An 18,399-nucleotide genomic window follows, 5' to 3' on the forward strand; every position below is an offset into this window, starting at 1 on the left:
AAATGTTTCCATTTATTCTGAAAAAGCAATTCTGAAGAAGGAGGAACCACCCACACACACACACACACACACACACACACACACACACACACACACACACACACACACACACACACACACACACACACACACACACACACACACACACACACACGCTGACAGTCAGAGTGGCAGCCCGTCCTTGGAATGGATGTATTAAGAGAACTGCATACAGCGTTCGGCAGGAAGCCCCGTTCATTCCAATGAAAGCGCTCAAAAGTGCATAAAGCAATCATGGCGCTCGGATCTTCCGCGTTGACTGGCCCGTGACGTCACGATGGACATGTGCAATAGCAACAGTTTGTTTGTGTTGTTGTAGCAACCGGTAGCAACATGCTCGTTCATGAGCTTCTCTCTCGTGTCTCTTACAAGTATGGTTCGTTCTCTTAATACATCCGTGGTAGACGTGGCGAACTCACAAACTCGCCGTTTCATTGTGGCAGCACGGTGGCCCAGTGGTTCTGGGCAAGAAGGTTCTGGGTTCGAATCCAGGCCTTTCTGTGTGGAGTTTGCATGTTCTCCCGTGTCTGCGTGGGTTTTCTCTGGGTTCTCCGATTTCCCCCACCACTAAAAATATGTTCCCCCCTCCCCCTCCCTAACTAGCTGATGTGTGGTGAGCGTTCTGGCGTCTGGCGTCGTAAGGCGTGGTATGGCTGCCGTGCATCACCCAGGTGGGTGCTACACATTTGTGGTGTCAGAGAGCAGTCCCCCCCCCCCCCCAAAAGTGCTTTGAGTGTTTATGATAAAGCGCTATATAAATGTAATTAAATAAAATAAATAATAAAAATTGTATAAAATATTCACTAACTTTAAACATTGTGTTTTCATTGTTCCTGATCGTTTACATGCTTATCTAAATAAACGATGGATGTATTTAGACAACCAAGGAGATGTAATCATTACGACATGCTACTAACTAGCGCTAGGTTAGCCTGCAGTTTCGTGAACAGAGCTTCTCATTGTCGTTAAACAGTTAACAACAATGTTCATTGTAACACTTGACTTTGGCATGTATTAATTAGTAATGCTTATCAAAATAAACAATGGATGTTTTGAGAGAACCAAGGGGATGTAATCACTGTCTGTAGTAATGTTATGTAGGCATATAGTTATGTATAGTGTTACCATTCTCTTAACACATCCATGCTAGCTACCGCTGATGTTAGCTACTAGCAGATAGCCCCGGCAGTTTGGGAAACACTAATGACGTTACAGGCTTTACATCATCCTGGCTCATAAATCATTTATTGAACCGATTGCACTGTATGGTGGAGGTTTGGGGACCATGTAAATAACAAATTGTGTACATTTTGAAAAACATCCAATTGGGATCCTGCATACAGACTACTGTAGAAACTATAGAATTATTGTAATAAAAAGAACTGCCATAAACAAGAAAGAATGCAAGGCCATATACAGTATAGTTACAGAAAGAGAGCAAAAGACAAACTGATAAATCACACAAGGAACAACCCCCTCCTCCAACACCCCCCTGATTATTATAACTGTTGCTTGTAAAAAATAACTGAGTGCATTTGGCCATTTGGCAATGACAAAAAATATCTGCACAGTCAGAGGCCTCAGAGGCTCGTCACTCTGCACATTTATAGTCCAACTTATGTGGAGTTACTCACTCTGTAAGGACATTAAAGTCATGTGACTGAGTCCATTGCATTTAGCAAGCCCAGTGTGACGATCATTACTGAAATTGATATTGAATGCTCAATCAATGGCAACGAGGCAATTAGCTCATGCCCGGGTATAAGGAAAGCAGCGTGCGAGGCCAATGCTGTAATGTTGCTATACTAGATTTCTCTGAACAGACATTGTGTTTCGCTGGATTGATCTACATTTCATTAGGATTATTTTATCAGATCCCACGTCACTTCTAATTTAATATTCACTCTTTTGTTGCATCACAAGCTTCCCTTTATGTTCCCATAGCCTGTCTGTCTGTGTCCTCTTTATGCAACCCTCCATATTAAGTGTGTGTTTGTATGGTATGAGAGTGTGTCTGCATTGAAGGACATGACTTGTACTGTATGTTTCTGTGCGTATCAAGACATGTCTGCATCCTTATATGTGTGTGTGTGTGTGTGTGCGTGTGCGTGTGTGTGTGTGTGTACTAACCGCGAGGACATGTTTGTGTGTGTGCATGTGGGCAAGTGTTCCGGTTTCTGTAAATAGTCATCCACCCATGTATTAGTATATTTATCTCTTCCACGGAAGCTTGTGCTGTTTTCAAATGGCATTAGGATAAATGGATGTGCTTAAAAAGTACTTATGTGTTTTTTGAGGTAATTGCTAATATCAGCATGTTAGCATGTTCTTAATGACAATGCTAACATGCTGATGTTTAGCAGATATACTGTTTACCATGTGTGTTAGCATGCTAACATTTGCTAGTTAGCATTAAACAAGTACAGCTGAGGCTAATGAGTGTCATCAGTTTTGCAAGTAAAGATTTTGACATATTGGTGACACTAGATAAAATGTCAGGGAATCACTAAATTCATTATGGTTCATCTATGGGAAAATTTCATGGCATTCTATGCAACAGTTGTCTAGACATTCACGACTCATGGAAGCATTATGAGAAAAAGACAGGGGAATAACTGTAGAGATACAAATAATCTGCAGAGATTTTGATTCAATCCATCAGTCTGGGCCAAAGCAGTGGACTGGCCGACAGACCAACAATGCAATCCCTACAGCAATATTCACTTTGTTTATAATGAAAACAATGACAAAGAAAAATTAACACAGTAAAAGAAGCAATGACAAAAGAAAAGCATGGATGTACATTTGTGATAAACACACCAAAATAACTGAGAACAGCTTCAAGCAAGTACAAAGCACTCACAAAAAAAAACCTATCATTGACTGAGGCACTGACTTTCTGTTCAACTGTCCCGAGAGGTCAGCGAGGTTAGCGGTAACGGGAGGGGAAAGGAGCAGCTGGTGACCAGTATAAAGAGGGGGCTAAAGTGTGCTGGGTATTGGGTTGTTGGCATCTGAGCTATATATAGACTAGAATGGCCTGGCGTTGGTGTGGAACTGTCTACACTACAGACAGCGCTGGGAGGCTTAGCTCTGCATCATGGGAACGTGCTGTAAATACTGGACATAGTGATGACAGGGATAAAGAGAGCAAGGTGGGACACGGTGGTTACAGTGTATTACTATTTATAATAGAGGGATGTGTGGACGATATGAGACAGATTACTGTACGCCTTTTTCTACTATGCATGTGTATGTGCGTTTCCAACTTACAGCCTTCATATATGTCCGTAGGGATGTGGACGGCAGTGGTGTTGTACGAGACGAGTCGTTTGAAGTCGGGGTCTATCTCAAAATCATCAGGAAGATATCGGTTCTTCCTTCCCTTTCCATCCTCTGTCTGATTAAGCTGCACAAAAAGGGACAAAACAGCAGAGCCTTGAGTTTCAAAACTATCCTGCAAAGGATTGTATGGCTTAAGGGGGTCTGTGCATGTGTGTGCTCCCTCGGTTTGTAAACATACTGTTTATGCAGTTTGTCGTTACTGTGAATGACAAGGTGTCAATGTTGGGCGTTCACTGATACGTCACTACTGACAGATCGAAATTGAGAAACTTAAAACTTGTAGGAAGTGAAACATAAACCCAGGCGTCCAGAGGGATAGAGAATAGAGAGCGGTTGTCAGTCAAATACAGAGTGACATTAGTGTGCTGTGGGTGTGTGGTTCCTTCCCACTGGGACAGTGGAGGGGCATTAGATGATGATCCCTGTTTATGAGAGCAGACAGATGACGTCTGAGGCCAGGGGAGGCATTCAATGTCTCAAGCATACTCATGTGTTTATGATGATGGGGCCCAAAATATATACTGGTGATATGCATGAAGGCAACTGGTTATACGTGCATGTATACCTTCACAAAGTATGGATATAACATAATTAATTCCTACACACATACAGTGACTTCTTTTCACAGATTATTACAGGCTATCAATAAAACCTGTGATCAGGTTCATGTCCTCTCTGGAGGACTGGATATGGATTGCTTGCAGTGTTTTATTTGAGAATTTGTATCTCTAATTACACTGACAAATTATCAAAATAGTGGGATCAAGTTGCACTTACGTCATCTTTGGCATTGTAGTAAACCATTTTGTCGACCTGCAAAGAGATTGAAAAAGATGAGCAATGAATCACAGTACATATCTTTGAAAAGTAACTTAATACCAGGCTAAAACAAAACAGCATTTTACTGCCCTCTCTGGTTGAAAGTTTGAATGTTTAACACAGTGGGTAAGAGTGGCTTTGTTGCACTGGTGACCACACCCAACAGTGATGTCACAGTGTACCCAGAGTGTACTTATACATCACTGCAGGAAGGTGAGAAGCAAAAACAAGATTTGCTGCTAAAATCCACAACTCAGTGTATAAGTCTCAAAATGTGTGCCAAAATGTGTCCTACCTGATCAAATATCAAATCCTACCTAATTATTCGGTGTCTCTTATACTAAATTTCCTTTTTTACTTCTTTGTTAGGAATAACAAGGACGAAAAAAGATCAAATGGAATGAAAATGATGGATGAACTGCCTGACTGTTGCAGATGCTAAAGATCCTCCTTTAAAAATGTCTGTAATCAAATCTAAAAAGATGACATGAAGTAAGTAAAGCTATCATACTTGTGTTTTTGTTTCAGTTACATCTGCAACTGTGAATGCAATTTGAATCTATATTTCCTTGCAGGGCAGCAGTGTGTGTTTGACACTGAGGATCAGTGAAGTAAGTGGTGTTGTTTTGCTCTCACACTGCTGGGCTTCCTGTCAGTACACAGGCTAGGAGGGCGCTAACGAGCTAGCCTAGCTGCTGACATAAGGATGCCCTGGAGCCACAGAGCTGTTTCACTGAGTCCCACCAACTGCCTACCAATTCTGGAGGGATCGGTGACTCCTCCTGCCACTGTAACCTTAGTTTAAAACGTTTGCAATTAGCACACAATAGGCGATTACATTGTGTATTCTGTGCCAGAGGCTAGCATCTGCTCTCTGTTTTGTTTCTGTTGAGTTAGATATATCAGGAGAGGTGCAAGTTAAACTATTTGTGCAAAGAGTAGGTGTAGTGCACTTACACGTATACTGATATGTACATGCAATCAAAAATATACACTGATAAGAGGAGACTGCCCCATGATGTTCTTTGTCAGGTCATGTTACTGCAGACAATGTGCACCTTAAGAAGTGACGATAAAGCTAAAGGTCACACCCCTGCACCCCTCAGGGGAGGCTACTACTCGCAAGAACACTTGATGTGTGAGAGATGGAGAAAGGCATTCAATATGCCATCCACTCACTGAAAAAAGTTATGGTGCTTTTCCCTCACATTCAAAGCAGCACCAAACACTGTTCTGTCAATGGAGTCGTAAAAAATGACCTTTTTCTTCTCAAATGAAAGTTAATACGGGTTGTGAAGTATCACATTTAATAATCTTCAATGTTTGCAAATATATGCCATGTTGACAGTGCCACCTTCAAACCCACTCTTACATAAACATGAGATCAAATCATAATGCAGACAAGATGTACCAAAATGCAGAATTAAACACAAACAATGTCATCAAATTGACTTGTTTAGAGAAGCTGGATACAGCTTGTATTCTAATAACAAGTGTAAATAGGGCCAAAGGCAATATATTACACTGAGCAGGCACACAGTTGTCACAGCTTTTAAGTGTTTAAACTCAGCAGGGAGAGGTGCCCAGTAGTAGTGTCCCAGTTATCAGAGGTGACAGAGAACAGACGCATGCGCATAAACACAACATAAATGCTCCAGTTGGTATTTCAAATGATTTACTATGATACAAATCCATCCAATATGTATACATGTTTGAGAAGGCCTACTTTGTGCATCAAACCATGGATGTGTTAGTTCAAGTAATTAAAGTATATGCAAATACTTGAGAGGATGCCCACATCCCAAGTTAAAATAATTTCTGTAGGTTATGACCGGCATAAAATCAGGCAGCTTTTATCCTTTGTAGAAACATACAAACGTGCACTCACATTAGACTTTTGGCCAATGCTAAAGGCTGATATACAGCAGTGTTTCCTTTAGGATTTTTTTTTAGCAGTGGGGGCAGGTCTGAACCCCCCCCCGCCCCCCTATTTCTGCCGAGTGACCGCGCCATTCTCCAACATGCACTCTAACAATGCAGCCCTATTTCTGATACCGTGGGGGGTAGAAATGTTGCCGTGGGGGGCCGCCACAGTCAAATCAACATAGAGGAAACACTGTACAGTACACAAAAAAGACACATATGCTCTGTGTTCAATGAAAATACACACAGGTTCATGCAGGGCTGAGTGAAAGAGGCTGAGGCAGACACAGCACTTTCTGAAGTTACACTCTGCTGGGGTTACACATACAAGACCATCACATTCTCTTTCTAACACAACAACAACAACAACAACAACAACAACAACAATGCTAGTGCTGCCCAGTGATGAGATTCATATCTGTCAACAGGCGACAGGCCCTGCAAAGCTCTTATCTCTATCAAAATAATACAAATCTCTGAAGCCACTAAAGACCTTAGTACATACTCAGAAACAACACTAACAGGTTCAAACAGAGGACATATCAGGATGAATTTAGTACATTTGAGCAGAGCGCTGAGCTTCGGGCATATCTATAGCAAAACTACACAGCTTGTGTACCAGAGAACATGACTTTATGCTCTTAGTATTCAGTCCCTATATCACCCCATATACCTAGTTACAATGCTGGGGAAATGTTTAATTGATTCAGGTATTACAGAAATCCCTGCAACATTAACCAAAAAATTAATTACCTTAACTAGCCAGGCATCCAGGGCCAAAGTAATATCAAACTCAATGAGCAATGTAGTGATAAATGAATGTATCCCCAGAAAGGATATTTCCTTCCCTGTTTTCTCAGTGCAACACAGCACGCAAGATGTTGAATAATGGAAACTTTTAATGGAAAAGATCATTAAGGAGTGTCAAATAACACTGAAGAGTTTTTTTTAAAGGTAATAGGCTAAATGGCGAAGTTGAATTTCTTAGAAGTTCTTTCGCCACAGTATGTACACACAATATCATTTGTTAAATGGCTGCCAAGAGTGTGAGGCTTTTCTGATTGCAAAGCAAGGGCAGGAAATTTGCAATTTGCATTAATTACATTATGAAATGGTCGGCGCTAAAACACAGAATAGCCGAGAGAGCTGCGTTGTAATTCTTCACTACCACTGTAGAACGGGGCACAGCATTCACTGGACCAGAAATCGGGCAAAGTAATTAAATGGGTAAAATAATAATGTGTTCATATTATGTTTTGTACATTCCCTTTCTAATGTATTCTTATTACTATGATTAAGGGACAATATCTGAGTAAGCAGTGCATGTGTCTGCTCATCATAAGCATGCAAGTTGTTTCTGCCTATAATATAAAATAATGAAATTCAATCTGGTATAGTCATTACAGCACTACTGTCACTGTAATGAGATTTGCCATCCAATTATTACAATCATATTGGATCATGAATAACATGTCTCTCCCCCCCCACTCCTCTTACGGAGTTCACGGCACCACTTGATCTGGGTTGTAATGCAGCCAGTGTTAATGAACATATCGGATCGGGCTCCAGCCGCTCACTCACCTCACTGTTGTCCCTCCACTCGTGCTCCATTTGAAACTTTTCTGCTTCTGATGCCAGCCTCTAAGAGAAGACAGAGCAAGGAGGAGAGTGTAGAAGGAGAGGGGAATACAGTATGTTAGATAATGTTTATTATGTTTTTTGGCCCGAAGGCTACATTACTGTCAACATCATACATAATAGCTTTGGCCCCAACTAGCACTTTGTCCAAGGTTGACATCTTTTTTGCATTAGCTGATTTAGAGATTTAAAAAGCCATGACCAGAAAATATGGATAATTAAATATCAGAACTACATGTGAATTCATGACATGTATCCCGATGGCAGCTCAAGGAGGGTACTGCTAACGCAGGAACAGTGCATGTTCAAGGGAAAATACCTAATTTCCTCTCAGCACCTGCAGGTATGAATTAGGACTAGCTGTGTGACACAATGTTGTGCTAAAATTAGACACCCACCTAATCCATTTTTTCCCCAGATTTGATCGTAATGACTGGGTTAATGGGTTTATAATAGGCCCAGCTTTTAATCTGTACCTGGTCCAGAAATGCACTGTACTACTAATTTCCCCTGGGAAATATCAAATCCTGCTCTTCCTGCTTAAGTGTACGGCACTACGGGTTTCAAGTCACACAAGAAAGAGCAGAGACTTGATGGGGGCAAAGCAGTTAATTAATTTATGAAATGAGAGGAGGAGGAGGAGGGGGTTGAAACAATGAATTATTATATTAATTTTTGCGGTGAAATTAAATAAGACAGTCGCAAGAATCAGAGAGGCAGAGCAAAGTCTGATTGTGAATCACAGACTGGGATATTAGTCGCAGTGTTTGGGCACCACATCAGAACTGAAACATGACACCGAATGCATTTGTCTTTGTTTGCAATTTTGGAATCACTCATCAAAAAGCACTATACATCTTAAACCACTTAGCTGATATCATTGTACCCTCACAATAATACAAAATATTCATAATTGATGTGATTAACAGCCTGGTGGTTGAGAAAACACAAAAGGAAAAGAAATCAATCATCTTAAGTGACTCCAAACATTTAGTTGTCCATAAAATGGACATTTCCAAAGCAAGAGTGCCAACATTTTGCCTCTTGTTCCAGCACTGCTCCTTCATTCCCCTTCAAAGATAGCCCCCTTAATGCATAATCAATTGGCGCTGAGGCAACATTTTAATAATAAAAACTCCCTCCTGCAGATCTGGCTTCAGTTTACTCGTTGTGCCTGTACACCATGCCGCCCCATAATCCATGCCGGGGGGCTGACACTCTTGTGGTCTGAAACACGGTTACCTCGACAGCCACTCAGTTGTGTCAAATTAGGGGGGAAATGTAGCAGCAACTGTCACAGACAGTAGGCCTCGCGGCTAGCAAAGGAGCAAAGCTGAAATAGAGATTGTGTGTGTCTGTGTGGTTAAGGAAGGAAAGAAAAGCGTGACTGCATTTTGAATGCTAAACAACTTTGTTGCAAGAATGCATATGTCACTTAAGGGAAAAACAAATTGGGCTACATTTAAATGTCACTTGTGCATTCTCCCAGTTGGTCATCCCCCTTCTATATTACAACATTAGCTTTTTATTTTCATGACTTTTTTTTTAAGCAATATGGCTCTTAACAGGTGGGTTATGGTAGTTTTTTTATTGCACATGTACAAACTCAGTGCCTTTGCAGACAGTTGCCAGTGGCTCCAAAGCTGCATTGACTAATTGGGAATATACTGCCGGTTTCCGGTCATTTTTGGCGGAAAGACAGATTGGGGTGTGTGTTTCAATCAATCTCATAACCTACTAACCAGATGCTGTGGTCACAAATCCATCGATGGTGATTTACTCTGGAAGCACTTCTACTGTATTCAAGCTCAAAGCATCATCACAAAAATTAAATGCTACAGTATAATCAGCCAATAGGTTTGTGTGTATTTCTGAAGTCCAAACAGCAGCAATTTGGAAAGAATTGCCACCATGTTCACAGGTGAGTGTCAATAGTCATTACAGTCACATTTATTTAACAGGTGTTTTACACCACGCGCATTTCAGCTTTGCTTTTCAGTCATCCATTTCACATGTTTCTAAGGGAACAGATCTACTTCGGTTTTAATAAATATTGCTGTCCACACTGACCCCTCAGCTGTTGCTAAAAGTGTATTTTACAGTATGTTTTTCAAGTCTATATCCTCAGACTTACACGCATTACTACATTGATTTTGTAAGAGCTGTGAGCATTTGCAAATGCTTCTATAGAAGAATCAAATAATCTTTATCCTTAACTTAGTCTGGATCGACGCTGGTTCATTTACCAGATAGTTCCGCCGCTGCCTGAAGTTCCGCCAGATGTCCCTCATCTTCTGCTTTCTTTGTGTTTAACGTTCTACAGTAAACTCCAGTCGCTTCTAGGAACAGCAACGGGAACCTAGCAAGCTAACGTTACACGCTGAATATGGCAAGTTTTGAAGAAAATTTGGATCGTGCAACAAGACAGGCCTCCTTAGTTCTTTCAGGTAATGATTTTAAAGATTTACAAAGAATATGTTCACACACACACACACACACACACACACACACACACACACACACACACACACACACACACACACACACACACACACACACACACACACACACATTCATTAATGAGGATCCCCGCAGCAGAAAACAGGTCAAAGAGTCAAAGGTCAACAGCTGTTGCAGTTTCTTCCTCTTCTTTCATGTTAAAGTCACAGTCCTGCAGCATGGTCTTCACACACCTTTAAGTGGTGTCAGATTTGCAGCATTTCACAAGTTTCACATCTTGAAGTGCCACATGAACGCATGTAAGATGATAAGTCAGGAAAAACGGGGTGCAACACGAAGCCACAAAGTTGTGATGCCAAATTCCAAATTCAGAAAAAAAAACTACAGCCTATTAATAGAAAGTGCTGTAAGTAATGAGAATAAATAAGCCAACAAATATATGGACTTGCTAATGAGCTGGCATAACGTTTTATCATATCAGCAAGCTGCTACAGAATGAGTAATGAGAGCATATTGCAGAGCTACAGAACAGATAATGAAGATGATCTACTGTACAGTATGCCTGGTTCATGCTGTGATGGATGAGAATAAAGAGTCAGCCTGTGGTTTCAGTTCCAGTTTGGAGAACTTGGGACACATTTAACTCTGGTGCCATGTTTGTTTTATGGTGGGTGAGGGACAAAGCTTTTGTTTCCTTATTGTCAAATGCACTTCAAATGTGCAGTCATTGGGGTACCTGTAATTAAATATGAGGTTAACTGTCCATGGACTTAAAATATTAAGTATAAGAAAGAGACAGAAACAACAGAGAAAACAAGCTGCAAGTGACCACTTCAAACAGATGCCCCATAAATCCACTGTATGCACACACATGCATATAATGAGTGTGTGTATGTGTGTGTTTGGCTTCTGTTTGGAGAAAATGAATCACTGTAATGCATTAAATCTCCTACTGACGTCACTACATGGAGATCCAAATGGATTTGTCTTTGCTACAAAAAAATTGTTTTCTGAAGCGCTTTTCACATCAAATGATTAACTATAAACTACATAATTTTTGGTATAAAATCAAGCCAAAAAGTACTAGTAAATACACATATAAGTAGTTTTATCAATGCAGAATGGTGTTACATTTAAGTGACAGACATTTGCCCAACAGTCTTTCTATGAGAAAATTAAAGAGAAAGAATGTAACAAACAATTAGTGATCCATGTGTGTATTTGTTTATAATACAAACACATGAACCCAGTGGAGACAGAGAAGTACCATAATCTCTCTAGTTCTGTTCTCAGCACCAACAAACTGCTTTTGAACACAGTTTTCGAGTAACATTTTGTAATGTAATTTGGTGCTCCCCGTGCCCCACAGCAAACTCATGGGTCAGACCCATCTGGTAGCGGGGGCCAAGACTGAGAGCTACATGGAAAAATATGCACCAAACAAGCCGCTTTGAAATTTTGCTGTTTCTATGAATACATAAGTTCGGTAACCCCCCCCCCCGGACTTAAAAATGTTGGATGACCCTCCCCTCAAGAAAGAATAAAAAGACATGACTCTCCCCTATTTTCCTCCAGTGATCCATTCCATAAATACCGAACGGTCCCTAACTGGCCTTCCAGTGATCAATCACAGCTCTCGCTGAAGTTATAACGTGGGACAGATTTGTCAAATTTAGTTTTGCTGAGTCTTATGTCTAAATGCCTGAGGAGCGTTTGAAGGAATGGAGAGAGGGAGGGCTCCATGAAATGAGACAGAATATTGACTGGCTTTCTCACACACATACATGTACAATACATAAATCCACGTCAGCTGTCAAAAAGCATGTATTGGTTCAAAACACTGTGCTCCACAACTCATCTAATTTTGCATTTTGTAAGTAAGAGATGTACTTTGTAAACACACACTCTTGCTTTTCTGACACACGTTCTTGGCAGTCTGATTAGAGCATCTAGTCCTGCCATGACAGAACACACACACACTCACGCACACAGACACCTGCCATCTCACTGATGTGCAGGGAGGCACAGGCGAGCTGAGGAAACATGAGCATCTGCTGTTGTGACTGGCAGCACTTTAGTCAGATCTATCCCGCTCAGCCCGTACGGAGCCAGGAGGAGAGTGGTGAGAAAGAACAGTGGGAGAGAGAGTGATACATTTGCACTTTCAGCCACAGGCAGACTGGCACAATTAAGAAAACAACTGTACAGTACAGTAAGCGCATGCAAGTTGATGACACAACCCTGGTCTTTTAAAAACGGGAAATAGCCCTCACCAACTTCACAGGAAGGGACTTGTTAGAGACTGGCGCTAGGCTCCATCCTGCTGTTTGCTGGTTTGACAGCTACACTTCCAGTTGAGCACGCTATCTGTGCGCCAGCTGGCTGCAAACAACGTCCAATTACAGCTTTACCCGGCTGCAATGTTGACATGGCAGTTCTGCACATGGGCGCACGCACGCACGCACCCACCTACACCCCCCCCCCCCCCCCCCCCCCCCCCCACCCACACACACACACACACACACACACACACACACCTATAGTATAACGACACACAGATTTAGTGTATGTCAACATGTCTTGGAGTAAATAAGTACATAATCAGAAGATTATTTGATGCTGCTTCCTTTAGCTTCCAATTTAACTGTGAGACAGTGTTTTGGTAAGTGTTTTGAGTGTATTTATTGTCAGCAATCATTTCACACTCCAATTTGTTTCAGTTACAGGGTTCATCCCACTGAGCTGTTGTTGATATATCAAGCCGCCAAAGAAAAAAGATATATTTCTGAATTCTAAAGACAAAAAAGTCAACAAAACAATGTCATTTATCATTTTCCATGTCACACGGAGACACATGTATTCTGCTACTGTCTATGCCTGAATGGGACTGAATATGACAGAGAGAGAGAGAGAGAGAGAGAGAGAGAGAGAGAGAAAAAAAAAAAAAAAAAAAAGAAAGAGAGAGAGAGAGAGAGAGAGAGAGAGAGAGAGAGAGAGCAATAATAAGCGAGACGCATCAAATGAACACTCCCTCTCTGTATGCATATACTGTACGTCTGATATGTTTCATGTAAGAAAACAAAGCTGACAAACACAAAGCTGGAGCCTCAGAGACACACAGAGTGTGCGACAGCTGGGCTGACAAAAGCAGCCAGCCCACGATATACACACACATACACCCACTCCAGGAAGTGGTGAATAATGAGTCACTGGTGGCCAAAATCCATCTCACTGATTCAACATTTTTTGCAACATTATAGATATATTAATAGTTTTTGGAGAAAGAGACTATGTTTGCACAACATTACAACACACCAAAAAAAGATATATATATTTTTTTTATTCCTACATTTTTGTGATTTTTTTGTGTGTGTACGTTGTTGGCTAAGGTTGCCATTTTTATGTTTCATACTACTCTGCATACAAATGTAGAGCAGTAGAGCAGCCGCTTTAGCTCCAAAGCACGACAACCTGAGCCTTACAGCAGATATAGGAGCTATGATTGAGGATCTATGATTGACACATAGAGGGGTTAGCCATTTTGGCAGCCATAGCAGATCGTAATTTAAATGTGACGGCACCACTCCTAGCAAGACAGCATGTAAGTGCTCAGTATGATTACAAAAAATAAGATAAATCCCCCAGGGGAAAGTCACATGTTACAAGAGCTCAAGGACTGGCTAACAGAAAAAGTTTAAGAAGAAATTGGGGAGAGGACATTAATAAATATATACATCACAATACGTTATACTGTATAAGTGAATTGTACAAATATTTGTGCAAAAGAAATCCTGTAATGCAACTCGGACAATTATGATGAATATATAAATAACCAAACAATACAGTATTATTATGTAGTGATTTAAGTAATATAGTGCACTGTAAAATAAATGTATGGCCTATCTTTTAAATACATTTGAAAAACTTTGAAAATAATCATAATTTGTATAGTTTCTTTCTTTCTTTCTGTGTGTGTTCCATAAATACTTCCCAATCCCATAATTGATTATGAGCTCCAATAGTAACATAGTGCCCTTCACTGTGCAATTTGTCTGTGACTGAAGGAGGTAATATTTCAGTGACTCAAGACTACTACCAGTATTAATCATACAGATCAATCTGCAACAAGCTAGTTACTCTGAGAGGCCCACTGTAGCCTGGGATGCCATCAGCATAAATTACCTGGCAATAATAACCCTTAGGCGTTTGCCATGAGTAGATAATTTATGTTGTTTATTCTGCAATTTTGAAATGGAATTTGAATTTTGAATTCATTTAATCCGCACTTCGATGAAAGATATGCTTGGAAACGACATCATTGTGTGAAGTGACTAATTGCATAACAGGCTCTCTTCAGAATGCCATCGGAAATAGAACATTATGGAAAGTTATTATGGTATATGATGTTTGAGCACAAGTGGATAAGCACTCATGGGGAATTGGACACGGGAAACTGTTATCACTTTATTGTACGACTTAATAAAATAACGTGTGAGCCTCATGAGCCTCGTGTGTGTGTGACTGTGTGCCTACTCTGTGATTAGGGCTTTAACAGCAGTGTCTAATGACTAACAGCATGTCATCCAGTGTCGCTTTAATAACGCACTTCCAGAAACTGGAGCTCAGTGACTCCTCTGTAATTACGCACCACTACATAACACAACATTTAAAACAGCTGAATTCAAAAGCTCAAGCTCTTGCTCTCATCCTTTTTGGACAATGTAATGAACATGAATGCTGCTAGAGAGCCAATTCTGTGTTTAAAGCATGCATGAATGAAAGTTTTCTCATTTTGTTTGCCCAGAGTGGAAATGAGGCCGAGAGAGAGAGAGAGAGAGAGAGAGAGAGAGAGAGAGAGAGAGAGAGAGAGAGAAAATGAGAAGTGATTCTTTTTAGGAGTAAGGAATCTGTTTATGATGCCCATGTTGCTTAGCGACCAGGGTGTCATGGTTACCTGCTGCATCTGTGGTCCATGCACTGTGGAAAGAGAAAGCTCCCATGCGATGGCAACACAAGAGACCCGCAACATTTTGTTCATTATCTTCCCACTGTAGTGCAGGCCATCTTTCTCCTCAGCAATTAAAGCTCAACTTAAACCTTCCTCCGTATGCCAATGCCAACAGCCCACTCACAATTAAGAGAAGCTTTCCTATCGATGGAGACCCACGCTGAGAAAACCAACGCAAGAAGCCATGGTTGGAAAACAACCGTTATTTTAGTTTCAAAAATGGCCACCAATTGTGGCTCAGATTCTGATGGGCAGCCAAAGCCTTTTTGGATCTGCTGCCAAAGCGCTAATGCAATCCCAGGCCTGAAATAACCCACACCAATCAATATTCAAATAGCCCAGTCCTCAGCTGTCTGTTGTGGTCATGCATTGTACCTTACCCTTATGCTCTCCCTTTCACTCTTGGGTGGTCCCTTTGTTTTTCTTTTACTTTACTTAAGAAAAACGTCTCTTGAAACAAACAAAAACCTCACTCGCTTTTATTCCTTTTATTCTCTTTCTGTCTTTGATTTTAATCTGCAGGTCAGTCCGCTCTCTCTTGTGCAAGCAGTCTGTCTGGGGGAGGTCCTGGCAGGCTGCCATTTCGTCAACAAACATCCCTCAAGGTGAGTAAAAAAGTATCAGAGGGAGTTCCTTGAAGGCACTCGCACAGAATAACCTTTCCCTTGTCCCTACAAGTCAGCCCTCTTTTTCCAGTTTTAGGCTATCTTGAGACAAGCTATACTACGATACTAGTGTAATCCCCCTTGGCTTTTTATTGTCAAAAGCAAATATTGTAAGGCTTTCACGTTTACAAGGACATACAAAGGATGTGCCAATACTTACGCAGACATTTTAAATTGAAACAACTGCAGTAACATTTCAGATGTAAAGCAAATTAAAAGTGAGTCAGTAGTAAACTACATGTATCAAGATCAGTGATGAAAGTATGCAAAGATGGTTACGTTGCTAATAGGGCTGCACCCGAAAAGTCAAATATTTGCGTTAAAGTCAAATATTTGGGTTAAAATCATTTCGTTAACGTTACGTCAAGTCATCCTGTCTGCTCGGTGAAGATGTCAGTGACGGGTGCAAAACCAAACCCAGGGTGAGTCTGATTGAGACAGAGGCAGCTGCCCGGAGGAAGTCAGACACCTTCCCCAGTCAGACTCTGAGATAACGTTATCTTCTGCCTTCTGCTGAGAAGTGGTGAATTCACAGGTCACAGCAATTTACTGGCTTTTGTTTCAGATCTAGTGTCGGAAAAAAAATGACCTTTGCATATTGTGAGTGAAATGTTCTTTTATCGTGAAGGTAAAAATGGAAAAAGTTAAGCTGTATGTGCTGCCGTTAATATTGGAGTCTTGGTTCACGCTGGTTCAGATTACCCTCGGCTACATTAGATAGCACACATTAGCCCGGAGGGCTAACTTTGCTTATTTACATCATTAGGTGTTTGACCAGTTGAAACACAGGGTGGCTTTTAGGTAATCTGAATCAAGCACGTGGACGGCTGAGTCCGCCACCACCAGTAAAAAACTTATATACAGGAGATAATTACTGATAGAAATGCACTGACTGGCTATTGCAGAAAAATGCAGAATGCAAAAATAAGCAGAATCAAAAATAGGGTTTGATTTCATGACTATATTTTATGATTATAACTTTAGTTAAGATCTAATTCAGGCTACGAAAAACTACTTTTTGTATCAGTGTTTTACTGTAAGGTATTTGCTCATTAGTTACGGATTTGTTACGCTGTGAAAAATATCTTAGGATAAGACACTACATTTAGTGAGGTTTAAGATTATATTTAGATACAAATTATTTAGAGATGTAGAATTTAGTGATCAGCCTGATACTGACACAGTTCTTTTCCCAGAGCTAGAAAGGAGTAAAAATACCTCAATCTATTGGCAGAGATTTCTCAACATATTCCTCCTTTTTTTATTATAAATGAATATATCTGGAGATCTCTGCCCGTGTCACCATTGGAAGAGAAATGGCCTATTCCACTGGGGGAGGTTAACCACAGGCCCCCTACAAATTAGATTGGTTAAGAGGAACGCTTCAATAATTGATGAGAACAGAGTCAGAGGAGTCGGAGGTGGCTTGGATATCAGCGAGATCTACTGTCAAAGCGGGTTAAAATAAAGCCCAGGTCAATGTAGAAATTAACAAATGGATTAAAGGTGTCTTCAGTGTATGTGCCATATGTGTGAGTTGATGCACTATTAATCAACAGGCCACAGCTACATGTAAGCTCAGGATGGATGTAATGATGGAGGCAATTGGAGCATAGTACAACGGAGGAGGATCTGAGTCGCAGACATACAAAGAGACAGACACTGAGTGGAGGAGGAAAACAACGCAGGGCAGCAGTGTGGTGAGCACTTTGGTCAGTTTCTATGATTAAGTCAGTCAGTCACGGATGTTTATTCACAATGGAGATTGGAGATGCGTCATTCCTTTTCAAATCCCTTTTTGTGAGGGGAGACTTACTAACGGCTACTATTTGTAGATTTTTCATTTTACTTCCACATGCGTTCTGGCTGATCAGATCACATTCAGATCACAATGCATTCTGCGTGCATTTAGACATTGAATTAACATGTGTTTTTCCTTATACAAATAGGATGTCCAGATACAAATTGCTTGTTAATGTCAGGTGTAAATGGAGTCATTAGTGTAAGATAAAGGCGCCAGCGCAAGTAGCTGTGAACCACTAATTTCTGAAATGAGAGGTGCAAATGCAATCCTGTAAAAAACAGGCTGGAGCAAGATGAATACTGTATTATAAGAAATAAAAGTATCAAAAGAGCAATTTCTGGTTGCTTACATGTATGGTAAATGGTAAGATATGGTAAAAAACAAACAAACACGCTGGTTTATTTTTAACACACTCTAAAGCATTACAGGTATGGACAGAAAGGCCCAAAGAGGAAAGAGAAGTTGAAGATAGAGACAACAGACAGAGAGAAGGGATCACATTTTAAAGCGAAACATTTTCTTACTTTAAGAAGAATTTATCATCCATATTCAAACTCTGCCACACACACACACACACACACACACACACACACACACACACACACACACACACACACACACACACACACGAAAAGGGGAAGAAATAAGAAAAGACAGAAAGGGAGAAAAGAGGAACTTGGGGCAAGGCAAAAATAGGA

At 40.7% G+C, this 18,399-nt stretch overlaps 1 protein-coding gene across 7 annotated transcripts in view; it reads right to left on the reverse strand.

The window, feature by feature from the left end:
• Positions 1-18,399, reverse strand: part of cacna2d1a (calcium channel, voltage-dependent, alpha 2/delta subunit 1a) — a 101,071-nt gene that overhangs the window by 47,133 nt on the left and 35,539 nt on the right. For all 7 annotated transcript variants that reach the window (XM_039791758.1, XM_039791755.1, XM_039791757.1 and 4 more), the window contains exons 4-6: positions 7,708-7,767; positions 4,162-4,197; positions 3,313-3,448 (exon numbers count right to left, since the gene is read on the reverse strand). In XM_039791758.1, coding sequence (XP_039647692.1) covers positions 3,313-3,448; positions 4,162-4,197; positions 7,708-7,767 — 232 coding nt within the window. The remainder of the gene's footprint in view (positions 1-3,312; positions 3,449-4,161; positions 4,198-7,707; positions 7,768-18,399) is intronic.

The sequence above is a fragment of the Perca fluviatilis genome, chromosome 23 (assembly GCF_010015445.1).
Source record: "Perca fluviatilis chromosome 23, GENO_Pfluv_1.0, whole genome shotgun sequence".
NCBI lineage: Eukaryota > Metazoa > Chordata > Actinopteri > Perciformes > Percidae > Perca > Perca fluviatilis.